Source organism: Fukomys damarensis, unplaced genomic scaffold, assembly GCF_012274545.1.
Source record: "Fukomys damarensis isolate Sample0158 unplaced genomic scaffold, DMR_v1.0_HiC HiC_scaffold_2, whole genome shotgun sequence".
NCBI lineage: Eukaryota > Metazoa > Chordata > Mammalia > Rodentia > Bathyergidae > Fukomys > Fukomys damarensis.
In genome coordinates this window covers 430,615-454,332 of record NW_022900914.1, presented here as the reverse complement: position 1 = coordinate 454,332, position 23,718 = coordinate 430,615, and the positions used below count along the sequence as shown (strand labels likewise).

The window sequence follows — 23,718 nt, the reverse complement described above, 5'->3', positions numbered from 1 at the left end:
GTTTTTTTTTTTTTTTTTTTTTTTTTTTTTTTTTTTTTGGTGGTACCAGGGATCGAACTCAGGTCCTTGTGCTTGCGAGGCAGGCCACCGAACCGCTGAGCTAAATCCCCGGCCCTCTTTATGCTTTTTATGCAAATTTGTGAAGACACAAAAGCAGTAATCAAGATTGATGATTTGGACTTTATAAAGTAAAAAGTAGTTCTCTTCATCAGAGTAGGTTTAAGCTGGGCATGGTAGCACACACTTCTAATCCCAGCACTACCAGGTTGAGGCAGGAAATTGCAAGTCCTAACCCACCCTGGGCAATTTAGCACCCTATTATGCTTTTTATGCAAATTTGTGAAGACACAAAAGCAGTAATCAAGATTGATGATTTGGACTTTATAAAGTAAAAAGTAGTTCTCTTCATCAGAGTAGGTTTAAGCTGGGCATGGTAGCACACACTTCTAATCCCAGCACTACCAGGTTGAGGCAGGAAATTGCAAGTCCTAACCCACCCTGGGCAATTTAGCACCCTAATAAGACCATGCCTCAAGATAAAAAAAGGGATGGGTAGTTCAGTGCAAAGGCTGTGGGTTCAATTCCCAGTGTAGGCATGGGAGTGGGGAGAAGAGTTATAAGGGAAGGTAGAGCCTGGCAAAAGATACTTTCAATACATATGTCCATCAAAGGACTAATACCTGGAATTGTTAAAGAATAATACTAAGAAAAAGATTGACAACACATTTTTAAATGGCAGATGGCCTAAACAGGAATCTCTTTAAGGTATCCAAATGTTGAAAAAAGCACATGGAATAGGGCTCATAATTGTTAGTCATCAGAGAAGGACACAAATGTGTCCCTCAGTAAGTTACCAACACACTCCTGTTAGGTAACTAAAATGAGCGAGGCTAGAAGTGCTGTGCTGATAAAAGTATCGAATTAGGACTGGAGCAGGAATATAATTTTATAGAACTAATTTGAAAACCTGTTGGTTAGAGCAGTTTAGCTCTTCAGCAGAAACCCAGAGAAAATGATTGCTTATGTCCTCAAAAAGATACTATATTTCCTCAGGGCATTATGTTCTCAAAAAGAATCAAGTGTATATTTAAAATGGGAATTTTAAAACTCGCAGAATGTTAAAAATAAAGGACTATTTATTTGAAGACAAAGTAATTTTTAAGTAGTGAGTTGGAAAATGTTGGTAGCTGTGTCTTCTGTTGATAGAAAACTGGTTGGTACTGTTTTTTTTCACCTAGAATTCTGTCAAAATAAAATCTTAGGTTACTTTATATTATCAGAAGGTATACAAAAGAGATTGTTTTTAATGAGTGGCATTTTACTGTTCCCATGAACCCTTATTTGTTAAAGAGGGATGTTAAAAAGATTTTAAAATGTATTCCAGTCCATTTCTGCTTTTATTCTCTGGCCAGCATAACGTCATCAAGTTGGTCCTATGCTCCCACCCCCTCCAGGCATTGAACCCAGGGCCCTTGCAGTGAGCCACAACTCCAGCCACTTTTTTTTTTTTTTAAGATGAAGTATTGCTAAGTTGCTCAGGCTGTGCATCAACTTGGGCTCCTCCTGCCTCCAGCCTCCCATAGTGCTTTGCCACTGTGCCTAGCTCAGCACAGGCATTCCTTATTTAATGAGTAAGTTACATTTAACCTGCCGTTAGGTCACTAAATGAATTGGGCACTAAAATGAATTATAGTATATACATTACAGTATTGAGAACAAAGAACTGTTCAGAGGAAACTTCAGGGTGATGACTTTACTTTTTGCATAACTTACACGAAATAGTGTAATTTGTAACAGCATAAAACTATAGCACTATACTGTACAGTATAATCCACAAAAATTACAGTACTGTATAAACAGTGTACTATGCAAAAAAAAAGACATTGAGACTTTATGAGCAAGATGTACTGAACTGTTGAAAAAAAAAATACCCAGTTGTTCAAATAGTCATTAAAACAGTTCATTAAATGAGAAGTATGTGTAATTTTAAAGCTGTGTAACCGCTAGATGTCACTATAATTCAAGTAAGGAAAAACTATCCCAATACAGTACTTTTTTTTTGATACCAAGGATTGAACTTGGGCCTTTGTGCTTGCCAGGCAGGCAGCAGAACCACTAAGCTAAATACAGTAATTTTAATGTTTGAGACAGTAGGCAGCTTCAGGAGAACTAATTTAAATTCTTAATTTTGGTAAGTTATGGTTGGTTTACATTAGTACTATATTTTTGAACCTTTGGAATTTTGGAAATTAGGTTACTGTAAGAAAAGTGTCCTATTTGATTCTCTTGAAGTAAAATTAAAATTTTACCATTATATAGTTCACTGTTTTACTGTAAAGTATTTCAGATGGAATACTTTGACACCACTAATTTCTTTTTCACCCACCTGTTTTTGCTGTAGCCCCATTCCTTCTGATACTCTACACGCACACTTTTCTACCTTTGTTACACAGAATTTCATCTGAAATTTCCTATAATTTTCTCCCCTTATTGCCTCATTCTCTTCAAGGTTCAGCCTGGAGAGGGAAATAAAGCTGCCTTCAATGACATGCGAGCTTTGTCTGGTGGTGAACGCTCTTTCTCCACAGTGTGCTTCATTCTTTCCCTGTGGTCCATCGCTGAATCACCTTTCAGATGCCTGGATGAGTTTGATGTCTACATGGTATTGTGAAATTTTAAATGCTCACTTTTTAAAAATTTGAAATGCATTTTGAGAGGAGCAAAACTTTCTTTAGTTTTACCCATAACAGGAAAGATCCTGCCCTGGTACTTTATCTGTGGTGTTAGTGGTGGAGGAAGACCCTGGACTTCTAATTCTCCCCTTACTGCCATGCATTACCATCAGAGACCCACATCCTGAACCGTAGCCTTTCTCTCCCAGCATGGGCGTCCTGACTGTCCTTCCAACAGGCTGTCTCCTTCAACCTCTTCCCTGGCTTAATTCCCTCAATCCAGAAATGTTCAGGCTCTCACAGTGTAACAGCATTGCAACCAGCTCACCACCCTTACACCAAATCCAGTTGCTTTTGCTCTCCCTGCCTTCAACAGCTACACTTTCAAGGGCAGTGTAAGGGCATTTTACTCGGAGGTTAAAGCTGGGATTTGAGACGTATCTCTGCCACAGATTAGACAAGTACACATCCTTTTTGGTTCAGCTTCTTCATGTGAAAAATAAGACCTCACATCTCGTTCCTCACAAGCCATAGGCACAGCTCAAGTGAGCCGTGCATGTGATAACTTGCATGGTGCATCCACTTACTGAGTCTTCATATATAGCAGTTAACTCTTCTCAGTGCTTCGTCTCCTGCTCCAACAAAAGTTGTTTAATAAAGGTCGTAAGTGGTTTGTAATTTAATTATCATTAAAGTACTTGACTGTCATCTTAGTGGTTTCCACACTCCACTTCCTGGTTTTATCTGTTCACTCTTTTCAAGCTGTCTGGCTGCCTCCCCTAATTCTGATGCCTTTCAGTGTTTGAGATTTCCTTTGGTCTTTGCACATTTGTTGCTTTTACTGGACGCTGTACCGCCCTCCTATTCCTTGCACACACACACACAGTCCCTGAAGCTACTTCGTGCATAGGGAAACCTACCAGACTGAGGCCTGTTGTCCTGACATGCTCTTTAGACATTGCCAGCTTCTCAAACTCAAGACTACATGTGTCTCCCTTTCAAAGCCTTTTTCTTTTCTTAATTTCCCTACCTTGATTAGTAGCAAACTCATTACAGCCAAATCACCTAGCTTCAGATATGTGATTTGCCTGTGATTTTTTTTTTTCCCTCCTCTTACCGGTATACTGCACATGAGCTCCATCCGCTCCTCCTTTGAGGTCCCCCCAGTCTCTGTCTTCTTCCCCCTTTTTGCTGCTACTCTGCTGCTTCCCATTGTGCTACACACCTCCTGCCTGCTGTGATATCCTCCTGTTCACAAGCTCAGTCTTCCCTGCTGTCTTCTGCATTCTGTCCTCCACCTATTTGGCAGGCTTGTATTTCTAAAATAGATTGGGTTGGTGGCTAGTAGGATGAATGTTAATTCCTTTTTGGTAAATCTGAGGCCTTTTGTGGTTTAGTAGCTCATCTTCCAATCTTACTAAGCAGTTTGTCATTTTCTAAATGTGGCGCCTCTGCCGAGTGTGTGCTGTCTTTCAGTGTGCATTAGACAGCTTACCATTGAACGCTCAGTTATTTTCCCTGCATGGTTTTTGATATTATTTTACTACATATGAGTTTCTGGGCATCATAAATAAAATAGTGGGTAAAAATCCAGGGTTTTGTATCAGGCAGCTGAGTGCTACTTTTACTGAACTGTGATTGACATAAAAGCAGTACTAACTCTTGCCTTTGTTCTTCAGGATATGGTTAACAGGAGGATTGCCATGGACATGATTCTTAAAATGGCGGATTCTCAGCGTTTCAGACAGTTTATCTTGCTTACGCCACAAAGCATGAGGTAACTTCTTAAAACTTTCTGTGAATATATATAAAGTATATAAATGGGGGAATAAATCCGTTACAGATTTAGTTTTTAAATACAAATACATAAATGTCCAGTGGCAGGGGGATAATCTCTTTACTACCCTAGGGGATTTAGATCTTCTTTTCTAGATATTTAGTTTTGCTTGTTTTATCTCCCTTGTGTAACTTAGTCAAGTTGGCTGGAATATTATTGACTTGTTAAAATTTCTATTTCTAATTTGCTCCTTTGTGGTTAATCTTAACAACTGATATAAAATAATGCTAGTTATTCTGTGTAGGACAAAGAAGCAATGCAAGGTTTTCTAGGCTTGACTCTTTTGGTGACTTACAAATCAGTCTTTTTAAATAAAGAGCTCTACTCTTAATAGTACTTACTGAGTACCTACAGTGTGTTAGGCACTGGTACTGAGAGTTGATGTTCTGTCTAAAGTGGTCTGGTGTATTACAGCTATTTCACTTTGTGATTAGAGTATTCAGGTAACTCCATCCTGGTTAGACAAGAGCAGGAGTTAAAAATAGTTGAGATATAAGCCAGGCGTGGTGGCACACACCTGTAATCCTAGTACTCGCGAGGCTGAGGTAGGAGGTTTGCTGTGAGTTCAAAGCCAGCCTGGACTACATGGTGAGACCCTGTCTCAAACAAAACAAAACAAAAAATTGACATAAATCTCCTTTATTTTTCCTCCAAACTGAAAACATGGGTTTTAGCAAGAAGTTAATGTTTAAAATGAAAATAAAGTATTTCCTTATTGCACATCGTATTTCTTCTAGAACTCTTGGTGTTCGATGTATCCCACTGTTAGCAAACAACAGGCATTTAGACTTGTATTTTGATGAGGTGATGTTAGTTCTTTGATTTTGGTTTTTAGAGCTGGGTATTACACCCAGGCCTTGCACACACTAGCCCTGTATGTGCTCATCTGCTGAGCTAGTCCCAAAGCCCGGAGGATTATTTTTAATGGGTAAAACTTCCTTGGAAATTTTAGTCATTAATTCTGCTTTTTCTAGCTCACTTCCTTCCAGTAAGTTGATTAGAATTCTTCGGATGTCTGATCCTGAAAGAGGGCAGACTACGCTGCCTTTCCGACCTGTGACTCAGGAGGATGCGGATGAGCGGAGCTGATATGCGATTGAGCCTGGCTTGTCCTCAAGGTCTGTGAAGGGCCAGAGTGCTGCACTGTCCAGGAGAAAAACTGAGGCTGGGTCACTCTCAAAAGAGCCGTTCCATCAGGCCATGGTACCATGTGCGTAAGCCAGAAGACCAGGGACAGTCAGTAGGTTAAAACTGCTGTTGCTTTCCTTTGAGAAAAATCAGTTTCACAGTGCTGGTTTTAAGTCCGTTTGGTTTTGAAGATTCTGATTTTTCTTTTACCATCCACTTATATGGACACTTTAAGAAGTAGCATTTCGTACACATGTTGTGTACATATCTGCTTAGTTTGGGTTCGTTTCTGTAGTATTTTGTAAGAATTAAAATAAAACTTGAGTACCAGTTTATATTTAGTTTGCATTTCCAGAATATTACATTCTGTAGCTAAATGATCAAAAGCAGAAGGGAGGGATTTCTCATTACATAGGGTGGGGTACAAGGGTGGTTTTGGAGGAAAACTAGTTTACAGTGGACTTAGTGTCTGGTTTTCGTTCATTAATTAGGAGGGACTTACATAGCACGGTAAGTACACTGTAGTTCCTCCCTGTAGGTAATTTTTAACCCTGGGACTCAACAACAGATTTGGGCTATAACTTTTAATTGTATTTCATCAAATTAACATGCTATCTATTTATGAGACACTCTTGAAGTCTTGAGGCGCTGTTTGCTCTGACCCAGTATTTTCTCAGTCTGTTACTGTCCTCTGTCCAGATGACAGCCTGTAACTGGACACAGGACCAAACCATGTTGCAGTTGTCCACCCTGGCCTGTGGTACCTGACCAAGTTGAGAAGCCCTCAGTTTGGAGTCCAGGGCTCTGGTGAGGACACAGGCCAGAGGGACCATGCGGGCTGGGAGGAGAGCAGTGAGTAGCTGGCTGTGTGAACCAGAGGCCACCTGGATGGAGAGCTCATGAGATCAGCTGTAGACACATCCTGATTTTAGAGATGCTGAGAAGTGTGCTGCCAGAATGATCAGATATAGTTTATTCTTTAAAAAACAATGGAATTTATGAACTTTAAAAAAAAACATGAATAGGACTTATATATGCTTTGATACTAGCGTCAGTATAAAACTTTTTAAAATGTATTAAATACCAAAAAGTATTCCTTGTATTACTAGCAATAAATATTGGAATACATATTTATAAATTTGAAAAAAGTATTTCAAGACATACATTAAGAGAAGGGACACTTCTGTAGTTTTTGAGAAAAAACTGATTTTGCTTTTGGCTGGGGAGGGAGTCCAAATTGCGATCAATTGTCGGATGATACCAGAAACTTGTGTGCTTTCTAATGTAAGAATTTATAGCAAGAAGATGTATGCTGAATATTTTAAGTATTCTCCAGTAACCATACAGTGTCTGCTTTTAAGTTACACTTACAACTCATTTGTATCAAAACTATTTCCCATTCATGTGCTTTTTCAAATAAAAACTAGAGTTTACCATATGCATAAATTTTACTAGCTAAGAATTTTTAATGTATGGATTTTTGTGACCATTTTGAATGTCAGACTTCTTAATACAAATGAGAAGTATCCTCAGGTATCTGAGCATCTCCTGCTGAACTGAAAACTATTCACTGCTTCGGCAAAGTTTTGGTTTCATCTATCAGTGAAAAATATATTTGTCTAATGTGCCAATAGTAGTATTATTAGGTAAAGTAAAGGAATAAAAAGATTGTTAACTTTTAAAAATAAAAAAAAATTACGTGTATTAAAGTCATGGTTTTTGTGCGTTGAAATGTGACTAACTTAAGCCTTTTTATGAATAGTGACTCAGCCTGTAGAAACAAAAAGGAAATCTTCCTTGGATTTTTAAACCCTACCTTCTTCATTCTTGGCACTGGAAATGATTAAAATCTTTCTCAAAATAACAAGTGTGATGAGTTTGAATAAGCCAAGATGTAAATTACACAGCTACTAAAATTAATTATCACTAATGATCGAGGCATTGCCTCTGCCTCTGTTTTATTTATGAGGCAACTAGTGGGTCTGCGAAAGGAGTTGCTCTTGTAAATGCCCAGCGTCTGTGACACTGGTGGCTTCCCTGGCCTTTCGGGAAGGTCTCATCTTAAACGCCAGCTTCCCACCCCACTGCAGAGCCACTACTGTGTCCCAGCTCTCTCCCTTCTCTCCTTTCTGGGGTGTTGGGTGTGTAGTGATCTGTGATGACCTGTTAGGAATTACCCAGAGCCTTCCCTGAGGGTCTCATCCAGAAGCTCTGCCCAGTTCACCCACCCATCCACAAGTAGTGGAGGAAAGAGTATTGGGAGGTGGGAGACGCTAAACCTCCCTGGTCTCTACTTGCTGAGCTCACTATGCACAGGCGTCTGTACCTGTGGAACTGTCCTCTGAGGACAGATTCTGGGTCCTGTCACTGTCTCAGGTACAGAGTTTATAGTAAGGTTTGCCTGGTCACAGTTTGTTGTTGAATGTGTGAAAGGAGTCATTTTCCAGTCTTAATGATCCTAAAACAAAGGAAGAATATTTTGGAAAGTGTACTCAATAGAAAGTGCTTCATTGAAGAATATAGTGCCACACTGCCTGGTGCATTAGCCACTCATTCTACCTAGCAAATGAAATTTAATTAGAAATTTAAAGTGTAGTTCCTCAGTCATACCAGGCCATACTGAAAGTGCCTGGTAGCCTCTTAAAGTGCAGACAGAAGAAGTACAAATGGGCAGCACTGTGTAAAGAAACCAAGTCTCTCCAGCCCTATTCTAAACCTGCCAGCCTACTTTTAGAATTCCTGATGAATCTCAACCTGTTCTTAAGGTGAAAAGGTCAGCATTTGCCCCATTTTTATAAATCAAACTAGTATACTTATGAGTTAGATAGCGGATGTCTCCTAATAGCTTATCTTGGGGGACACCTCTCACCCCACTAAATGTACTTTCTACATAGTTACGTATAACACAGTATGTTGTGAGCACCAAAGTCACAGATAGTTTACTATCACAGCATTTTTTGGAATAAACAAGTCTTTTGTTTAATCATTATATGCCTTATTGTCCCTTTGGGAGGGGCTGGAAGAAAAATAGGGAAGTTGCTTTTCTTTTTGTTAATAGTTTTTTAAATTCTGAAGGCGTGTATTTAAGGGCAGATTTAGAAAGTTACCACTTGCTGACTTGACTGTTTTCTTGATGTTTCAAATTTAAAATGATAAAGTAAGAATTAGGGAGGAAAATCAAATGTTATAAATTTATTTGAGATATCTGTTGCCACCTTTTTGGAAGCCTTTGAAAACTCAAGCAGAAAACAATACATTTCCATCTTTTTTTACTTTTAATAAATAATATCTCTGAATATGTATATGTAGGTAGATATACTTAATGAATTAATCATTTAGCAGGATTTTTAAGTTTTATACTGCATTCATTAAAAACAGCTCTTTCCAGATCAGTAGGATGCACATGAGGTAAGAATTAAGGCAAACCCAAAAGGCATGCAAACAGCACATTTATACTTATAACACAAGAGCTTGTGTGGCCAAAGTGCGGGCCTGTGCAGTTCTACTGTACAGAAGGTGACAGCTCAGGGTTAGGGTACATCACTGTGGGGCTCAGTGGCACTAACATGTAACCAGGAGATGCGGTGTTAGCACACAGGTACAGAAATCATGTAACTTCGCAGCACATTTCTGCCAGGCTTTTGAGGATTATTTTTTATGAAATGATATGACACATATCACATTGTGGGAGGTTTTGTTGTATAATATATGCTTTTAAAATTCATTAGCAAATGACATTCTCATGCACACAGTGTTTCAAACACAAGAAGCAAGTCCATGTATAGGTAGTCCAAGCAACGTGTGTGTATGTGTGTATGCGTGCGTGTGTGTGTGTGTGTAGCTGCAGACTAAATGGAACATTGAGACTTGTGCAGTCCGTAGTATTGGTGTCAGCTCATTTCTGAATGTCGCACTGCAGGAGTAATACAATGGAAGGGTCGCTCTTTGCAGCTTCTTTGAACTCATCCAGTGTAATCTGGTCATCCTTGTTCTTATCCATCTTGCTGAAAATCTTGTCCACTCGCTGCTCGGGCGTGAGGCCATCCTCATTCATTTTCATCATGATCACAGTGCCCACCATTTTGTAGATCGCCTTGAGGGAAAGGACATTGTAGATGGTATTAACTAGAAACCCAGAAGGGCAGAAAGCTGTTCTTGTTGACCCTTCCCCTGACTGGACCCTACTCATCTTTCATTTCATCAGTCTGCACCACCTTTCCCAACCACATACATCTCACACTTTTATTACACTAAAGCCTTGTCTTCCCTTTCAGCACGGACATCTTCAGAAGCTAGGAATCATATTTTTCTTACTTTTGTAACTTCAGGGATTGGCACAATGCCTGGCATATAGTAGTTTTTTAATAACTTGATTGAATTTTTAAAATCCATTTAATTGCTAGAGCTTATCAGTAGGAGGAAGAATCAAATAAGGTGCTCTTGAAAGATGAAGCTAAGGAGAAGAAGCACAAAGCAGTAAAGTTTGACATAAGACAAGTCGCATATTTCGAAGGACTCCTTAAGGGGTTTTCAGTGGGCACGTGATGTCATCAGAGACGTGTGAGTCTTGTGCTGATTAGAAGCATTTTATGGTTCTGAGTGTTCTGGCAGAGGCAGTGGACAGAAAGTGTTCCGAAATGAGATCAAGAGTAGTGGATTAGGAACTGGTTCAGGGAGGAAAGTGAAGTGTTCAGTTTTAAATATTCTGAATTTGAGGTCCATATGACACTCACCAACACCAGCCTTGGAGATGTAGGAAAAGAATGTGATTGCAACCAATAAGGAATTTGCCATGTGTGAAACAGTCAAACCACGTGCACCACTCAAACTGAGCTCTGAAACAGATTAGTTCAGAAAGAATCTGGATTGGGGACTGTGAGTCAGAAGAACAGAATGAGAAGATTCTGATTCTTAGGTCATACTGAGAATTATTCAATCCATAACTCTCAATGTGAACATTTCCTAGGTGGAACTGAGCATCTACAGACAGGTGCGTGAGAATGTTCATTGCAGCATTATTAATGATGACCCAAATGCTTGTCCACTGGTAAACAGGTGAAGTATGTGTGGTATGCTAGCATGGACAAGGACGAGATTGTGATAGACGCTGCAGCAAGATAAGCCTCCAGGGAAAGAGGAGGAGATGCCATGGCTGCCTCTGCCAGATAGGAAAGCCATATGTGATGGGGCCAGGACCCAGAGACCAAGTAGACAAGTGGCTGCCTGAGTGTGGCCAGGGCATGAGGAATCTTACCGTGTAGCCTGAGTTGTGGATGAGGGAAAGGCAGACACTGCCTTTGTGCCTCGAGTTTAAAAAGAGGCAAGCCAGCTATATATAAGCTGTTCTTATTTTGTCCTTTTAAAAAATGGAAATTAAAAGGCCTTACCTGAGGCAAGGGATATGAAGACAGCCAGAAACTATGAATAAAGTCAAAGCATTAAGAATGAGAAATGTAAACACCAGAGTGCCAAACTGCACCTCAGCCAGCTGGAGATGGTCCCCTTACCTATTTCCAAGGTGACTGAGACTTGGACCATGAACATGACAGTCTGGAAAGGAGGTTCCCAGTGCAAAATCCTACACTTATCATGAACAGAGCTTGGGTGAGGCATTGGCCTTAGGATGAGGAAACAACAGCTCCGTGACTTATGGGCACGCATCCAGATGCATCATGATCTCTCAAACAGCAGGAGTCCTCACCCATGATTCTCAAGGGGGAGCACTCAGGTGTTCTCCCACTTGCTGGCACTTCGGGGCCATTTATCCTGTTCCCAAATGATTTCAAGTCAGACACTGCCCTCAGTGGCACTCCTGGCTCTGCATCCTCTTCCCACCACCGCTGCCATGTATCCACACCTGCCTCACTCTTCTCCTGGCTTCCTCCCTTCTCTGACCAACGCCACTGAAACTATTCCTGACTCCTTCACCAGTGCCCTCCAGATCGCCAAATCCAACTGTTAATAACTGCTGTTTTTAGTCCTATCGATAGCATTTGGCATAATTGTTCATTGCTTCCCCCTTGAAACATTTTCTGCATTCCCATCTAGGACTCCTGACCCTCTTTTTTTTTTTTTTTAGTCTCGCCTTATTTTCTGGAACGCTCTTTACTACTTGCATCTCTTGTAGAGTTATTTTATATGCCTTATTGAAACATCTGAGTAAGTTCCAGCGCACACAGAGCTGACTCCTACCAGCTAAACAGAAGGATGCCAATGAATACCTGAAATAGTCCACGGAGACCCCAGAATGGTCACACACTGCTGGTAGGAAAACTCTGAAGAAAGCCTGTTCTGACTCAGGCAAAGCTCCATAACAAGCCTGGAAGAGATCACCCTCATCTATGTGACTGTCACAGCAAACCCCAGTGCTTAAGACAACACAGATAATAGAACATTTAGGAGGAAAAATAATGTTACCCATAACTAGGTCTAAAAAAAAGCAGTCCACACAGCCTCACACGAAAATGACTGGAAGAGCTCGAAGTCCAAGGAAGAGATGAGGAAGAACTACGAGTACCCCTCCACGGTGAGAAAGAGCAGCTGCTGACAGGCCAGCCTGGTGCCCTCCGTCCGCCTGCCAGATCGGTCACAGCAGTGAGACAGACTGCTGAGGCAGGTGGGAGCTGGCCAGCTCCCGTTCTGGGAACACATCAGGGAGCAGGATCCTCCTCACAGGGTGAGGATGCGTGCCATCCTGTATTCTCTTACCCAGGTGAGTGGGGCAGCCATCTCATGTGCGAGGGAAAGCCTCAGCTGCACAGGCTGCAGGAAGGAAGGCCTTGTTGGGTAGTAGGGCGTGAGGGATCCCAGGGAGGCCCAAGCTGACCAAGTAAGATGGAAAATCCAGCAGGGCAGGGTAGCTGAAGGGAGTGGGGGCCATGCCTGGAGCTGCAGGAGGAGGAGCCCCAGGTGCTTGCAGATATAACTGCACTGCACAGAGAAGGCCCAAGAGAGGACGAGTTAGGAGGAGACCTCCCTGCTCCGCAGAGCAAAGCGGATCGGGGACCCAGACACTGATCCAGTGAGACCCCGTACCCCTGGGTCTTCTGCCAGCCCTCAGGGTGAGTGGGTAGCTGGTTAAAACGCACACTACCTTCAGCAGGAAGGGGGACCTCAGCCCTGGGAGCAGCGGGGCCCGCTCACCTCGATGATCTCCAGCATCTCCACCCGGGTGATCTTGCCGTCACCGTCCAGGTCATACATGTTGAAGGCCCAGTTGAGCTTCTGCTCAAAGCTGCCTCTGGAGGTGATGGACAAGGCGCAGATGAACTCTCGGAAGTCAATGGTGCCGTCGCCATTCTTGTCGAACGTGCGGAAGGCGTGCTGTGCAAACTTGGAGGCGTCTCCATAGGGGAAGAACTGCCGGGCAGAACACAGGCAGGAGCAGGTGAGAGCTGACAGTGCCCCCGTCCCCAGGGCTCCCTTGCCAGCCAGTGCTCTGGTGTGGTGCCGGCCTGACTGGCTCTGGGGTCCCAGGGGATGGGGGAACAGCTTCTGAGGGTCTGGATAGCGGTGTCTGGTCCCTGGCCCCTTCCTCTCGGGCTCCAATCCGCTGCTCTGCTATGAACTAAGTAGCTTTGCTCTACCAACCCTTCCATCCTGAAGTTCCTGCCTTAAAGTCCACTGACCATGGACTGATTCCCCTGAGCCTCAAGCCAAATCCAACCTCTCTTCCTTCACGTTGTGCATGTGACCTATTAAACACTAATCCAGCCCCACCTTTTCCTCTGGGCAAGGCTGGTGACCTATGGCTTGGGGGTCAGTGGGGCCTGCCGTCAGTCGTCAGGTACCAGCCTGCTGCGTCAGCCTGGTCTGCGGCTCATCTGGACCATCTCCCCAAGGGTGAGGACGGGCAGGTGGCAGGCCACTCGGATACAGTACAAACTCCCAGTTTCTCCAGGTGTGAAAATCCAGGTCCACCACCCCCTGGGGGTGGGGTGGTCATCCAGACCAGTTCCTTTCCCATCCACGCCCAGCCTGGCCCACACTCATCTGCCTGAGTTCTGCTTTCTGACTTCCTTTTACAGGGACTTTTTTCTTGCAGAACAGACAGTTAAAGCCCATTAAAAATAGAACATGATTGAGCTTATGTTCCGGAGACATAAAGAGGCTTCGTCACAGAGCCAGCAGTTGCCAAGGGTGTGTAGGTGGGAGAGTGGACTGAGGAGGAGGAGATGGCAGATATGGCAGGGAGGTCAGAACTTGCAGCTGGCCAGCGTGATCGTGGACAGGAGTCCAGGCCTAGCCCAAGTGCAGGCAGTCCTGAACACGAGTGAGCAGATGGGCCTCAAAGCCACCCAAATGAAAACAAATCACATGCTGTTTGAGACAGAGCAGGTAGGCACGCATTTCAGGAGGAGAAGTCAGCACCTGCAGCTACTTGCCATGTGCTTTTCTTCTCAAGTCTTGCTGCTGGCTGCCTCCACTTGGTGCCAGCTGAGTGCCTGTGCTGGGCCACCTCCCTTCATGCCATTGGCATCTTTCTCCCCACACATACTGCCCTGGGTCCTGTTCAGTTCACTGCCCACCTCTCCTACCCCAGGAAGCGCACTGGAAGGTGGAAACTCCTCCCAGAAATAAAACGCATCTTTCCACCTCAGATCAGGCCTGTGGCCCAGGAAGCAGAGAAACCTTCTAGACAGGGGCAGCAGGGGAGGGCTCCCCTTTCAGAAGCACTCACTTCTGGGCACTGAGGTCTGGTCCAGGTCCTGCTCCTGTGCTGAGATTCACCCTGACATCTAGTGGCTCAAAGCAACAGCCATCGTTTTATTGTCAGACAACAAAGATCGGAGAACCACGTCTCTCCTCCTGGACAGGGCACCCTCCTGTGGCGCTGAAGGGCCCGGATGTCTGTGTGGCTCCCCTCTCAAGCACATCTTCTGTTTTCAGCCAACATCAGTTCTCATGACCCATCCAAGGCACAGAGGCCCATTGCACGCAGGCCCTGTTCTAGGTGACAGGGATGCAGAGACCAGGAGCTCCAAGGCCCTGTGCTCCAGGAAACAGCTGGATACTCGGCTGCCCTCCTGTTACACCATACCGAAAGAGCTAGGGCACAGCAGGAGGCCAAGCCTTCCTAAAGCTCAGGAGGTGAGGGTGCCAGGAGGTTTGGTCAGGGACTCCAGAAGGAGAGGTTCTCCTTCCTATTTCCCTGCTTGGCAGAGTGCCACTCGGCCCTGTGCTGCCTGGGGGCTTGGATTGAGGGCAAGGGGCCGAGTGTAGAACTGAGCAATTCTGCACTTGGAAGATTCTGATTAGGCGGTTTGCCCTCCCTGGGCCTGCACACAAGCGGGCCCTGTCTCTTTTCAGGGGGGTGCAATTTGCTGATGCGCCCCTTAGCCGCAGGGTCAGTGCTCTGGGGAAAGCTGGAGCCCGAGCTCTGAGCCCAGGCAGACTCCCAGCACCCACCACTCGATTTGCCCGCCAGCCTCTGTACCCAGGGAGGTGAGGCTGGGACATTTTCCTTCGTTCCCTGGGGGCCGGCGATGTAATGTGTCCACTTTTTTTTTCACAACATGCTTTTACATTAAGGGATATTTGACAACTTTATCTAAAAATAGCTGGGCACCTTAAGTCAGTATATAAAAAATTAATTTCAGCCTGAAAATCCTTGAGAGAAAAATCAATCACAAATTTTGAGCTATAAAAGTTGCATGCAGGGCACAGATCTGTTTACTGACCTCTGCAGCCTGCCTGTTTACTTCGCAAGAATCCAAGTGGCCTTTCCCAGAAAGCCTACCCTGTTACCTCCTCAATGTTTTAAATCAGCCAATGCCCTCTTTTCTCTTTGGAGGAAGCAGCCCAAATCTGGACAGAACATCATGGAAAAATGAAGCCACTTCCTCCTTGGTCTCTAGGAATAAATCAGGATCTTGAATTCTATTCATTTCTCTTAGAAGACAACAGGGTCTGAGAAACAAGCATTTTTCATAAACTGTTGGTGAAATTTTATGTCCTTGAAATTTTATATATTTTTCTCCAACTCCTGTGTAGAGTGTTGACATGGAAGTAATGTTTGGTTTCAGTGCCAACGATAAATACCTTAAAATACTAGATGACAAGGATGTTCAGGTCGAGCAGTCGTGCCCACCCAAGTGTGTAAGAGATGAGCAGGCTCTAACCCGGCTAAGACCTGCCGTTGTAAACTGTCCTGTAGACCAGGGCCCTAAGGCCTGAAAGGTCAGGCTCCAGGCTGGCGGCATAGGCAGAGTGTGATTGCAGACCTGTTTGATCATTTCTGTACCTTGAGGTTTCTCTTAACCAAGTGTTCGCTAAGGAAGTAAACCCACATCCACACTGGCTGAAGCATTATGTAATTCTTGGCCTCCACAGCCTCTAAACTGGCAATTCTCTGCTGCCCATGGTCAGCTGGAAAGAAAGCCTTTGACAGACCTTTGGCAGCATCCTACACTGCAGGGAAATTGCCAACATGCTAAGTTTTTTTTTTCTAAATGACTCGTCTGTGTTCAACTCAACAAATATTTACTGAGCAGCTACTATGTGTCAGACACTGTGTTAGGTGTTGGTAATAAAAATAGAAAACAGTCATAGAGCAGTAAGAATACCGATGGAAATGGATGTTAATCAAACCACCACATGAATCAGTATTTTCATAGTATGAAATTGTCAGGGGCACACAAATCTTCATCACCTCCAACTGCTCCAACCCTTCTGTCTGAATGTAGCAAGTGACCAGCAGGCAGAAAAAGCAAACTCCAAGAAATGCTTGTGTGTTTTTTCTGCCCTGGCAGACAGTGGCCTTCACAGGATTAACCAGCTCTAATGCAGAAACTTCCTGCAGCAGTTGGGCACCCCTTGCATCTCTCTTCCAGTACTCTCAGATGTAGTCTGAGCTGTTTCCCCAGAAAGGTAGCAAGTGAGGACCAGACACCAACCTCAGCTTCTTTCCACCAGGGCCACCTTGCCCAGCACAGAGGCTGTGTGATGACAGAAAAGTGAGGTCTCAGCCCCAGGCTTCCACCTGAGGCTGACTTTGCCTGTGGCTGCCGGAATATTTCCCGGATACTAAATTCCTAGGGAACAGCAGTGTTCTCCTGAGAGTCTCCTTTGCTCTCGATACCCTGGGCATCCTGGAGCCTCACGTGACAGGGTGAATCACTCAGCCCAATCTGTGGGTGCCCCAGCCCCCATGACAGCTGATGCTCTGTGCCCCCCAAAGGCAGCAAGGCCACGCTGAGGTCAGTCACCCTCCATGCCTGGCTCCAGGCTGAGGCTCGGTGGCCCATGGTCAGCTGGAAAGAAAGCCTGTGACAGACTGACGAAGGGCTCCTTGAGCTGCTGCCCGCTCCATCTTGAAGAGCTCCATGTCCCATCCCTCACAGATGCCCTCACGCAGCCCACTCTGTTCTTTTTCTTCTCTAATGTTCCGAGGCCCATGAACATGGTACAGCTTGATTCCCCAAGGGCAGGGTCTTCTGTAGTGCGGGAGTCTGGTTGCGTGGACCACCTGGGCCGGGCTCACCCTGGCAGCAGGTGATGACTACCGCCTGTGGTCGTGGCTGTGTGAGTGACACTCGCTGACTCCTGGCTGGAGCTGAGGCCCTCTGGCTGGGAGCGGCCTGCCTCTGGGAGTCCTCCTGCATCCTGGGGAAGCACCAATGCTGCGTGCCTGAGAGGGCTCCCTGGGTACTGCATTTCAGCACCCAGCTCTTCACATCCATGAGCCCTGCCCCAGGTACGACCCAGATGCCTTGGCAGCCTTGTTGCCTCCTGGACACAATGCACTGTCCTCAGTCACTGTGCCTTTGCTCCTAGGCCCCTACCCAGCTGCTGCTGTTGTCCGAAATGTTTGTTTTCTGCCATCTGCCCAGTTAACCCCTGTTCATTCTCCGGACCTTAGCTCAATCTTCATTTTCTCAACAAACCCTTTTGGGAACTGAAGTCAAACCTGTTTGACATACCAGGTCCCCTCTTGACAGCACTGATTACAGTCCTGAAGGCGTGCACTCCCCAGGCTGCCGCCAACCTCCTTTGCTCCCCTGGCTGGCTACAGGCTATAGGGAGCAAGGGAACAGCTGAGCTTTGCTACAGCACACTCATTCCTAGAGCCCAGAGCAGGGCCAAGCAGCAGTAGGTGCTCAAGAAATGTTGGATGAGGAAGTGACTCAGCACAGCAGGTCATTTTCCAGACTGCGGAGCCAGTGGTGAGTGGCCAGGAGGCTGGAGAGAAGTCCTCTGAAGCCGCCCTGAGCGAACTGTGCTGAGGAAGGCTCACATTTGTTCACCCGCACTTTAGCTTGTGATTCATGGCAAGTGCATCACAGAGCACACATGCGAGTGGTCCTGTGGGTGGCGGGTGGAGAGACGGCACCCCTTGATTAGAAGTGGGGAGTCCTAAGACAGCTTCCTGTCAGCAGTTCATTCAGAGGTACTCACAGAAGCCCTGTCGCTCAGGCTAGGTTCTGGGAGCTCTGTGTGGACAGGGGGAGCCAGGGAGAAGCCAGGAGGGGCCAAGAGGGAGGACCCAGTCCTTGCCCTGGGCAAAGGCAGAGAACTAGGGCCACATGGAGCTCTTTCCACAGTGGCTGTGCAGGAGCTCAGGGACTCGCGTGCCCTCCTGGCCCTGGGCTGTTACCCAACCCTGCACAGCTTCTCCAGTCCAGTGTAACCGCTGCTCTTCAGCACTGCAGATCACTGCAGATCACTGCAAGGCGAAGAGTACCCGTGCTGCGCAGTCACACCTGCTATTTCCCAAGGAGGTCAGAGAACTTGGGGGAAGCGGGCCTTCTGTATCCTGGATGGGGTCTCGGCGTGCATGCACGGTACCACTCCCAGGAAGACATGAGCCCAGAGCTCACTGGCATCTTTAAAACAAAACAAGGCACTGGAGCAGAAGTCCAGACCCCTCAGCCATCTCTGGCTTTCCTGAACTTGAGAACTCTCACCGGGGAAAGTCCGCTAACCTTGATGTGAAGGGAAGTGTGAGCTTTGCTCATCCTTGCACCTCAGTATGGTGAGATCCAGTTTACTGTGGGTGCTTTATAAATGCTTATTGTGCTAAAATGGATTAAAAGATGCTCAGTCCAGTGACAGAGCATCTGGACGTGACTAAGGTGAAGCTGTTTTGGGACTTTATTTTCCTCCATCTGGCTGGCATAAGCTTCAAATTTTCTTTTAGCTATAGTAGTTTATTTAGTTTTTTCTCTGATTCTGGAAGTAGAATCTTTTTTTTAAAGGAGAAGTAAGAAAATAATGAATTTGACAAATGGATTGTAGTTTGCTTCTGGATCTGTCACAACCAAAGCTTCTGCTGCTACCTTGTGTGTTATGCTCCACTTTCAGGCCAGCCTGTGCATGTGTTACGGGCTGCACACGTCTCTGTGCCCTGTCTAGGTCTGTGTTTGCATGGGTAGCTGTGTCTCGCCATGTCTCTGTACCCCGAGTCTGTGTGTCTGTCTCTGTCTGTACCCTGTCATCTCCATCTCTACTGGAAGTGTTGCAGTCCCTGAAGGACACCCATCGGTTACAGAAATTTGAAATCAAATGATGTCCATCCAGTATGAACTTTGCACTACAGCTGGGTTAATTGCATCCTGATTTGGGCGGGGACTCATTGAGTACTTTCTTGTTCATTCATCTTGAGCACCAACTTGTTCCCATTTGTTACCCGAGCAGGAGGTCAGTAGTAAACCACACTCTGGAAACTGTCATGAGTTTCACATAGAGCCAGTCTGCTAGATTACAGAGCAGGCTGTTTTACTAATTTAGAGTGAACTGATTTTGAAACTAGGCAAGGGGTGAGGATATATGCAGGTGCCGGTGGAAGTGTAGATGCTGTGGAGAAAGCTTCAGCATCACCCTGCACATTGAGTTCTGTCTAACCACTTCTCCCAAGTGTGTGAAAAAGCAGATTTCACAACTGGTTCTGAAACTTTTTAAAAAATATCCCTGTCCCTCCAGAATAAAGCAATCTATTCCAGACCAATTCCTGTCTCACCCACTCCCAGATCATTCCACAGCATCCTGGTAGCAGCCGAGAAGGGCCATCCTGGAGGCATCTCGGGTAGAGCCTCTCTAGAATGCCCAGGCACAGGGATCCTGGGGAGACAGAGCTGCTGGCAGCATTGCTAGCCTGACGTTTGCTGCACGTCGAATGTGTGTGAAGAATGAACACACTCAGACACACCAAGGAAGGTCGCGGCCCTCCCACCAGCTCTGACGTGTTCCCAGGGCTATTACTGCCTGTCTTTAACTTTGTCCCAGTTGTATGAACCCCATGTAGTCCGATCTCTGCCACTAGAGACCAAGCAACAAACAAAACATGCCAGGTAGAGGAGTCAGTTTGTTGTCCCACACCAGAGGGTGTGTGCTTTGGGGCCCAAAGAGTCGGACTGGATATCAGCTCTGCAGTTAAGTGTGTGGCACTGGACAAAGAGTTTACAGTCTTCTCTACAGCTTGTTTCTGCATATGCACACAGGGTCAGGTGGAGGAGGATGGGCTGGTGAGTGAGGAGGACACTGGAATGGAATCAGAACACTTGGAATTGGGTTCTACCATCTCCATGGAAAAGAGATGGACAAGGTCCAATGGCTTCATCTTCTGGATGGACCTGGTGAAAATGTTGCAGAGTTGGGATGGCGTGGGCTTGCGTGGTGCTCAGAGCTTCATCTTCATTTTCAGAGAAGAGAGTGTGTGCTCCTTTGTCGGCGGAAGTTGGACTCTGCGTATGCACCAAATCTTCTTTTATGGACAAATTATGGATTTGCTCTGTGGTCAGTCAATAACTGTGATCTCACGCATGCCAAGATGTGCCAGGTGCTGCTCAGGTGCTGGAGTGGTATAGGAGAGCACAAACTCTGGTCCAGGATCTGGATGTGGCTAGGAAGTCAGACACAAAGGCTCAAGCAAGGTCAGCAGAAAGTGTGCATGGCCAGCCAGAGTCCAGCTGTGCTCAAAAGGAGTAATCCAGATGAGACCGAGAAAGGATGAGGGGTGAAAGGCCCTCCTTTCTCCCACAAGGCAGCTGAGGCGATACATCCCTCCACTCCTCAGCCGCCTCAGCAGAAGGACGGAAGCCCACACCCTCCCAGTGGACCGCACCCAAACTCCCAGCTTTCCATTTTCAGACCTTGCTGGATGCAGAGACGGATCCAGGAGGAAGTCTTGTGAAGTCCTGGGCCTGCCAGGGACCCAGGGCGGAATGGAAACCCACACCGAGGGTTACCGTGGTGGAGCTTCACAGCCCTGCCATCTCCTCAGCTCCCAGCTCCCCTCAGCAGCTCTCTCCTAAGCCCAGCCCCCGGGGAGCAACGTTGCACAATGTGGCCTGATTCTTGGCTTGTGGTCCAGATTGGCTGACTTGGAGATTGGATGGGGTGGGAGCTCTGGAGCATCTGCCAGGGGACCTCAGCTCAGCGCTGCCCTGGCTCTTGGGCAACATGGTGCTGCCGCCAGCAGCAGGTGTGCAGCTTCCTCTGGCTTCTCACCTGTCCTGCAGGGTGTGGCGACAGGAACCTGGCTGTCTGACGTAGGGGAGGAGCTGTGCACCTGCGCCTGTCTGCCTTTGTGCCAAAGGGCTTTCTCTCAGCTCAAGAGGCTCTACCAACTCCTATGGTTCCAAACCTGCAGTTCTTAATATTGTATTTGACAAAAGGCAATGATTTAGTTTTAAGCACTGTCTGTCAGGTACTGCTTAATTATGCAATTCCATGAGATGGGTGCCTCCAATATCCCCATTTCATGGAAGCATAAATCAAGGCACCAGGCTAATATGCAAGTAGCCTGTGATCACCTATGTAATGACCGGCAGAGCTGACATTCCATGCCTCTCATCTAACATACAAAGGTATCCAGACGAGGGAGTGCAGACCCTCAGTTCGACTGCAGTGAGGCACAGGCTGCTGAGAAACCCAGCCAGTGGCTCAGCAGTTCTTCCAAAGCTCAGGAGGGGCTGCTGCTCAGAGGTTCCTTGGGGGTTGAGGGCTGTGGCTAGCGGAAGGACTTAAGCTCATTGTGAGGGGTCACGGTGAGGGATCCCAGCCAGGGAAGAGCTGTGTCAGCCTCGGGACTCAAACCAGTCATGCTGCCTGTGCTTGAGAGTTTCAGTCCGAAGCCTCCCTGCCCCGTGGGAGTGGACATGCCAGACCTTCCCTGCTCTCTCCTCGGTGTGCGGACCACTGCTCACTCAGCAGGTTGGGGGACGTCCCAGTCGCTGCCCACAGCACAGCAGGAGCTGCCTCCTTTGACGGTGCTCCAAGGAGGCTCCGGAAGGAAGGAGGCGTCCCGGGCTGGCTGCAGAGGCCAGGACAGGTCCTGGAGGGGATGGACAGCTTCAAAGGCGGGTGGAGGCAGCTGCAGAAGGGGCTGCAAGCACAGCTTGGCCCAGGAGCAGTGCAGTGCTGCTCAGTGTGGCCACTGGTTCTGTCTGAGGGGAGCTGGAGGCTGGGGCTGAGGAGCCTCCTCTGGCGCCACCCCCTTCTTTTTTCATCAGAGGCAGGGGCTGCTGTGGTCCCCCAGTTCTGTAGCTATGCATTTCCCTGGTTCCATACATTCTGCAGTTGCACATCTATCTCTGTGTCTGTCTGCAGGGACAGTGGAGAGCAGCCTTGGTGCCCTCCCCGCCCATCTCAATAGAAGTTCTCAGTGGAGAATTCCCAGGCCGTCCTCGGAGGGAGGGAAGGGGGTGGGGGTGCAGAAGTGCTAAGGCAGAGCTGCCCGCCACTCCGGCCCCGGGATGGCACCTGGAGCATGCAAGTCCCTCCTCCTCGCACAGCCTCAGTTTCCCTGCTCCATTGGGAGATGAAACAAAAGGGCTGAGTCCTCATTCTACGTGTGGTTTTCTATCATCCCAGTAAAAGAAAGGCAAACTTGAGGCTGGGTTTGTAGCTCAGCCCAGGCCACATGCTTGAGGCGTGGGTCCAATCCCCAGGATTACAAAAGCAAAGCACAAGAAAACAACAAAGGCAAACATTTCTGATGGCTAACACAACCCCAAATCCAAGTCCTACTATGAATGTGTCTGAGAACAGCCCTATCCAAAAGATAATATTTTAAGGCACAAATTCAAGTCACACATGTAACTTGAAAATTTCTAATACCATATTAAGAAAGTAAAAAAAAATGCAAATGAAATTAGTTTTACTAATGTGTTTCATTTAATCCACGATATTCAAAACATCACAACAGCACCATTTCAGCATGGAATCAATATTACAATTATGAGATGTGCTTTTTGAGTCTGTGTGCGCATTGTACTTTCAGGGCATCTCCTTTCCTTCTACCATGCTAAGTGCTCAACGAAACCTGCAGGTCTTGACAGTGCTAACAGTGCCAAGAATGTGTCTTAATCACCCACCTTCTAGAAACACGACTGTTAGAGCATTGCGGGACTTCAAGAGCACACTCGTCATAGCAGCAGAGCCACAGCGGCAGGTTTCCGTGTGAAGCGGGACAGCTGTGAGCCTTGGAGCACAGGTGCAGCCCGCCCAGCAGAGGTCTGGGCCTCGTGCTTACGCGGAGCACTGGGTAGAATCCAGGCTCCCTCCAAGTCCGGTGCTTCATGCCTTTGTATGTGCTAACACCTTCCCTTTCCACTGGACTGACGACTGCTGGTGATCTCAGGTAACGACACTGGTGACATCACAGTCCGACCCCGGCAGACGCTGATCCTCTCCGGTGGAACGCACCGCCTCTAAGGGGCCTGGGCTGCTTCGAGGAGTGACGGCGATGCAGCGGGCCGTGGCCACTTCTGAGCCTGTTTCCATGGGCGTGAAAAGACCAAGCGGGTGCCCGGGAGGGTGATGCAATAGCTCACAGAAAGCCCTTCGTACAAAGCAAACCCACGGAAAACACTCACAAAGCAAGTGCCGGCGTCCCTTCTCCTGCCCACAGCATCGGGGCTCAGCGGTCCCTCACAGTTTGTGCCACCTCTGCCAACTGGGATCTTGGCTGTGGACACGCGCGACTCGCCACACTCGGGTGTCCGTGTGTCAGACATTGTTTCAAGTCCTTGTTCCCGTTTTAACTTAATTCTCATGAAGGAACTGTGAGGCAGGGCTCTGGGAGGGACCATGTGGCACCCTGAGGGGAAGCAGACGTCTCAGGATGACACAGTACATGGC

At 46.7% G+C, this 23,718-nt stretch overlaps 2 protein-coding genes across 3 annotated transcripts in view; one reads left to right on the top strand and one right to left on the bottom strand.

Annotated features, from left to right (window-relative positions):
- The window catches only part of Smc6 (structural maintenance of chromosomes 6), a 69,940-nt gene extending 63,910 nt beyond the window's left edge, over positions 1-6,030 (top strand). For both annotated transcript variants that reach the window (XM_010607457.3, XM_019205039.2), the window contains 3 exons: positions 2,510-2,662; positions 4,352-4,449; positions 5,484-6,030. In XM_010607457.3, coding sequence (XP_010605759.1) covers positions 2,510-2,662; positions 4,352-4,449; positions 5,484-5,598 — 366 coding nt within the window. In that variant the 3' untranslated portion in view covers positions 5,599-6,030. The remainder of the gene's footprint in view (positions 1-2,509; positions 2,663-4,351; positions 4,450-5,483) is intronic.
- An 89-nt stretch (positions 6,031-6,119) lies between these two features.
- The window catches only part of Vsnl1 (visinin like 1), a 95,357-nt gene continuing 77,758 nt past the window's right edge, over positions 6,120-23,718 (bottom strand). The window contains exons 3-4 of the mRNA XM_010607456.3: positions 12,781-12,996; positions 6,120-9,730 (exon numbers count right to left, since the gene is read on the bottom strand). Of these exons, the coding sequence (XP_010605758.1) occupies positions 9,533-9,730; positions 12,781-12,996 (414 nt within the window). The 3' untranslated portion in view covers positions 6,120-9,532. The remainder of the gene's footprint in view (positions 9,731-12,780; positions 12,997-23,718) is intronic.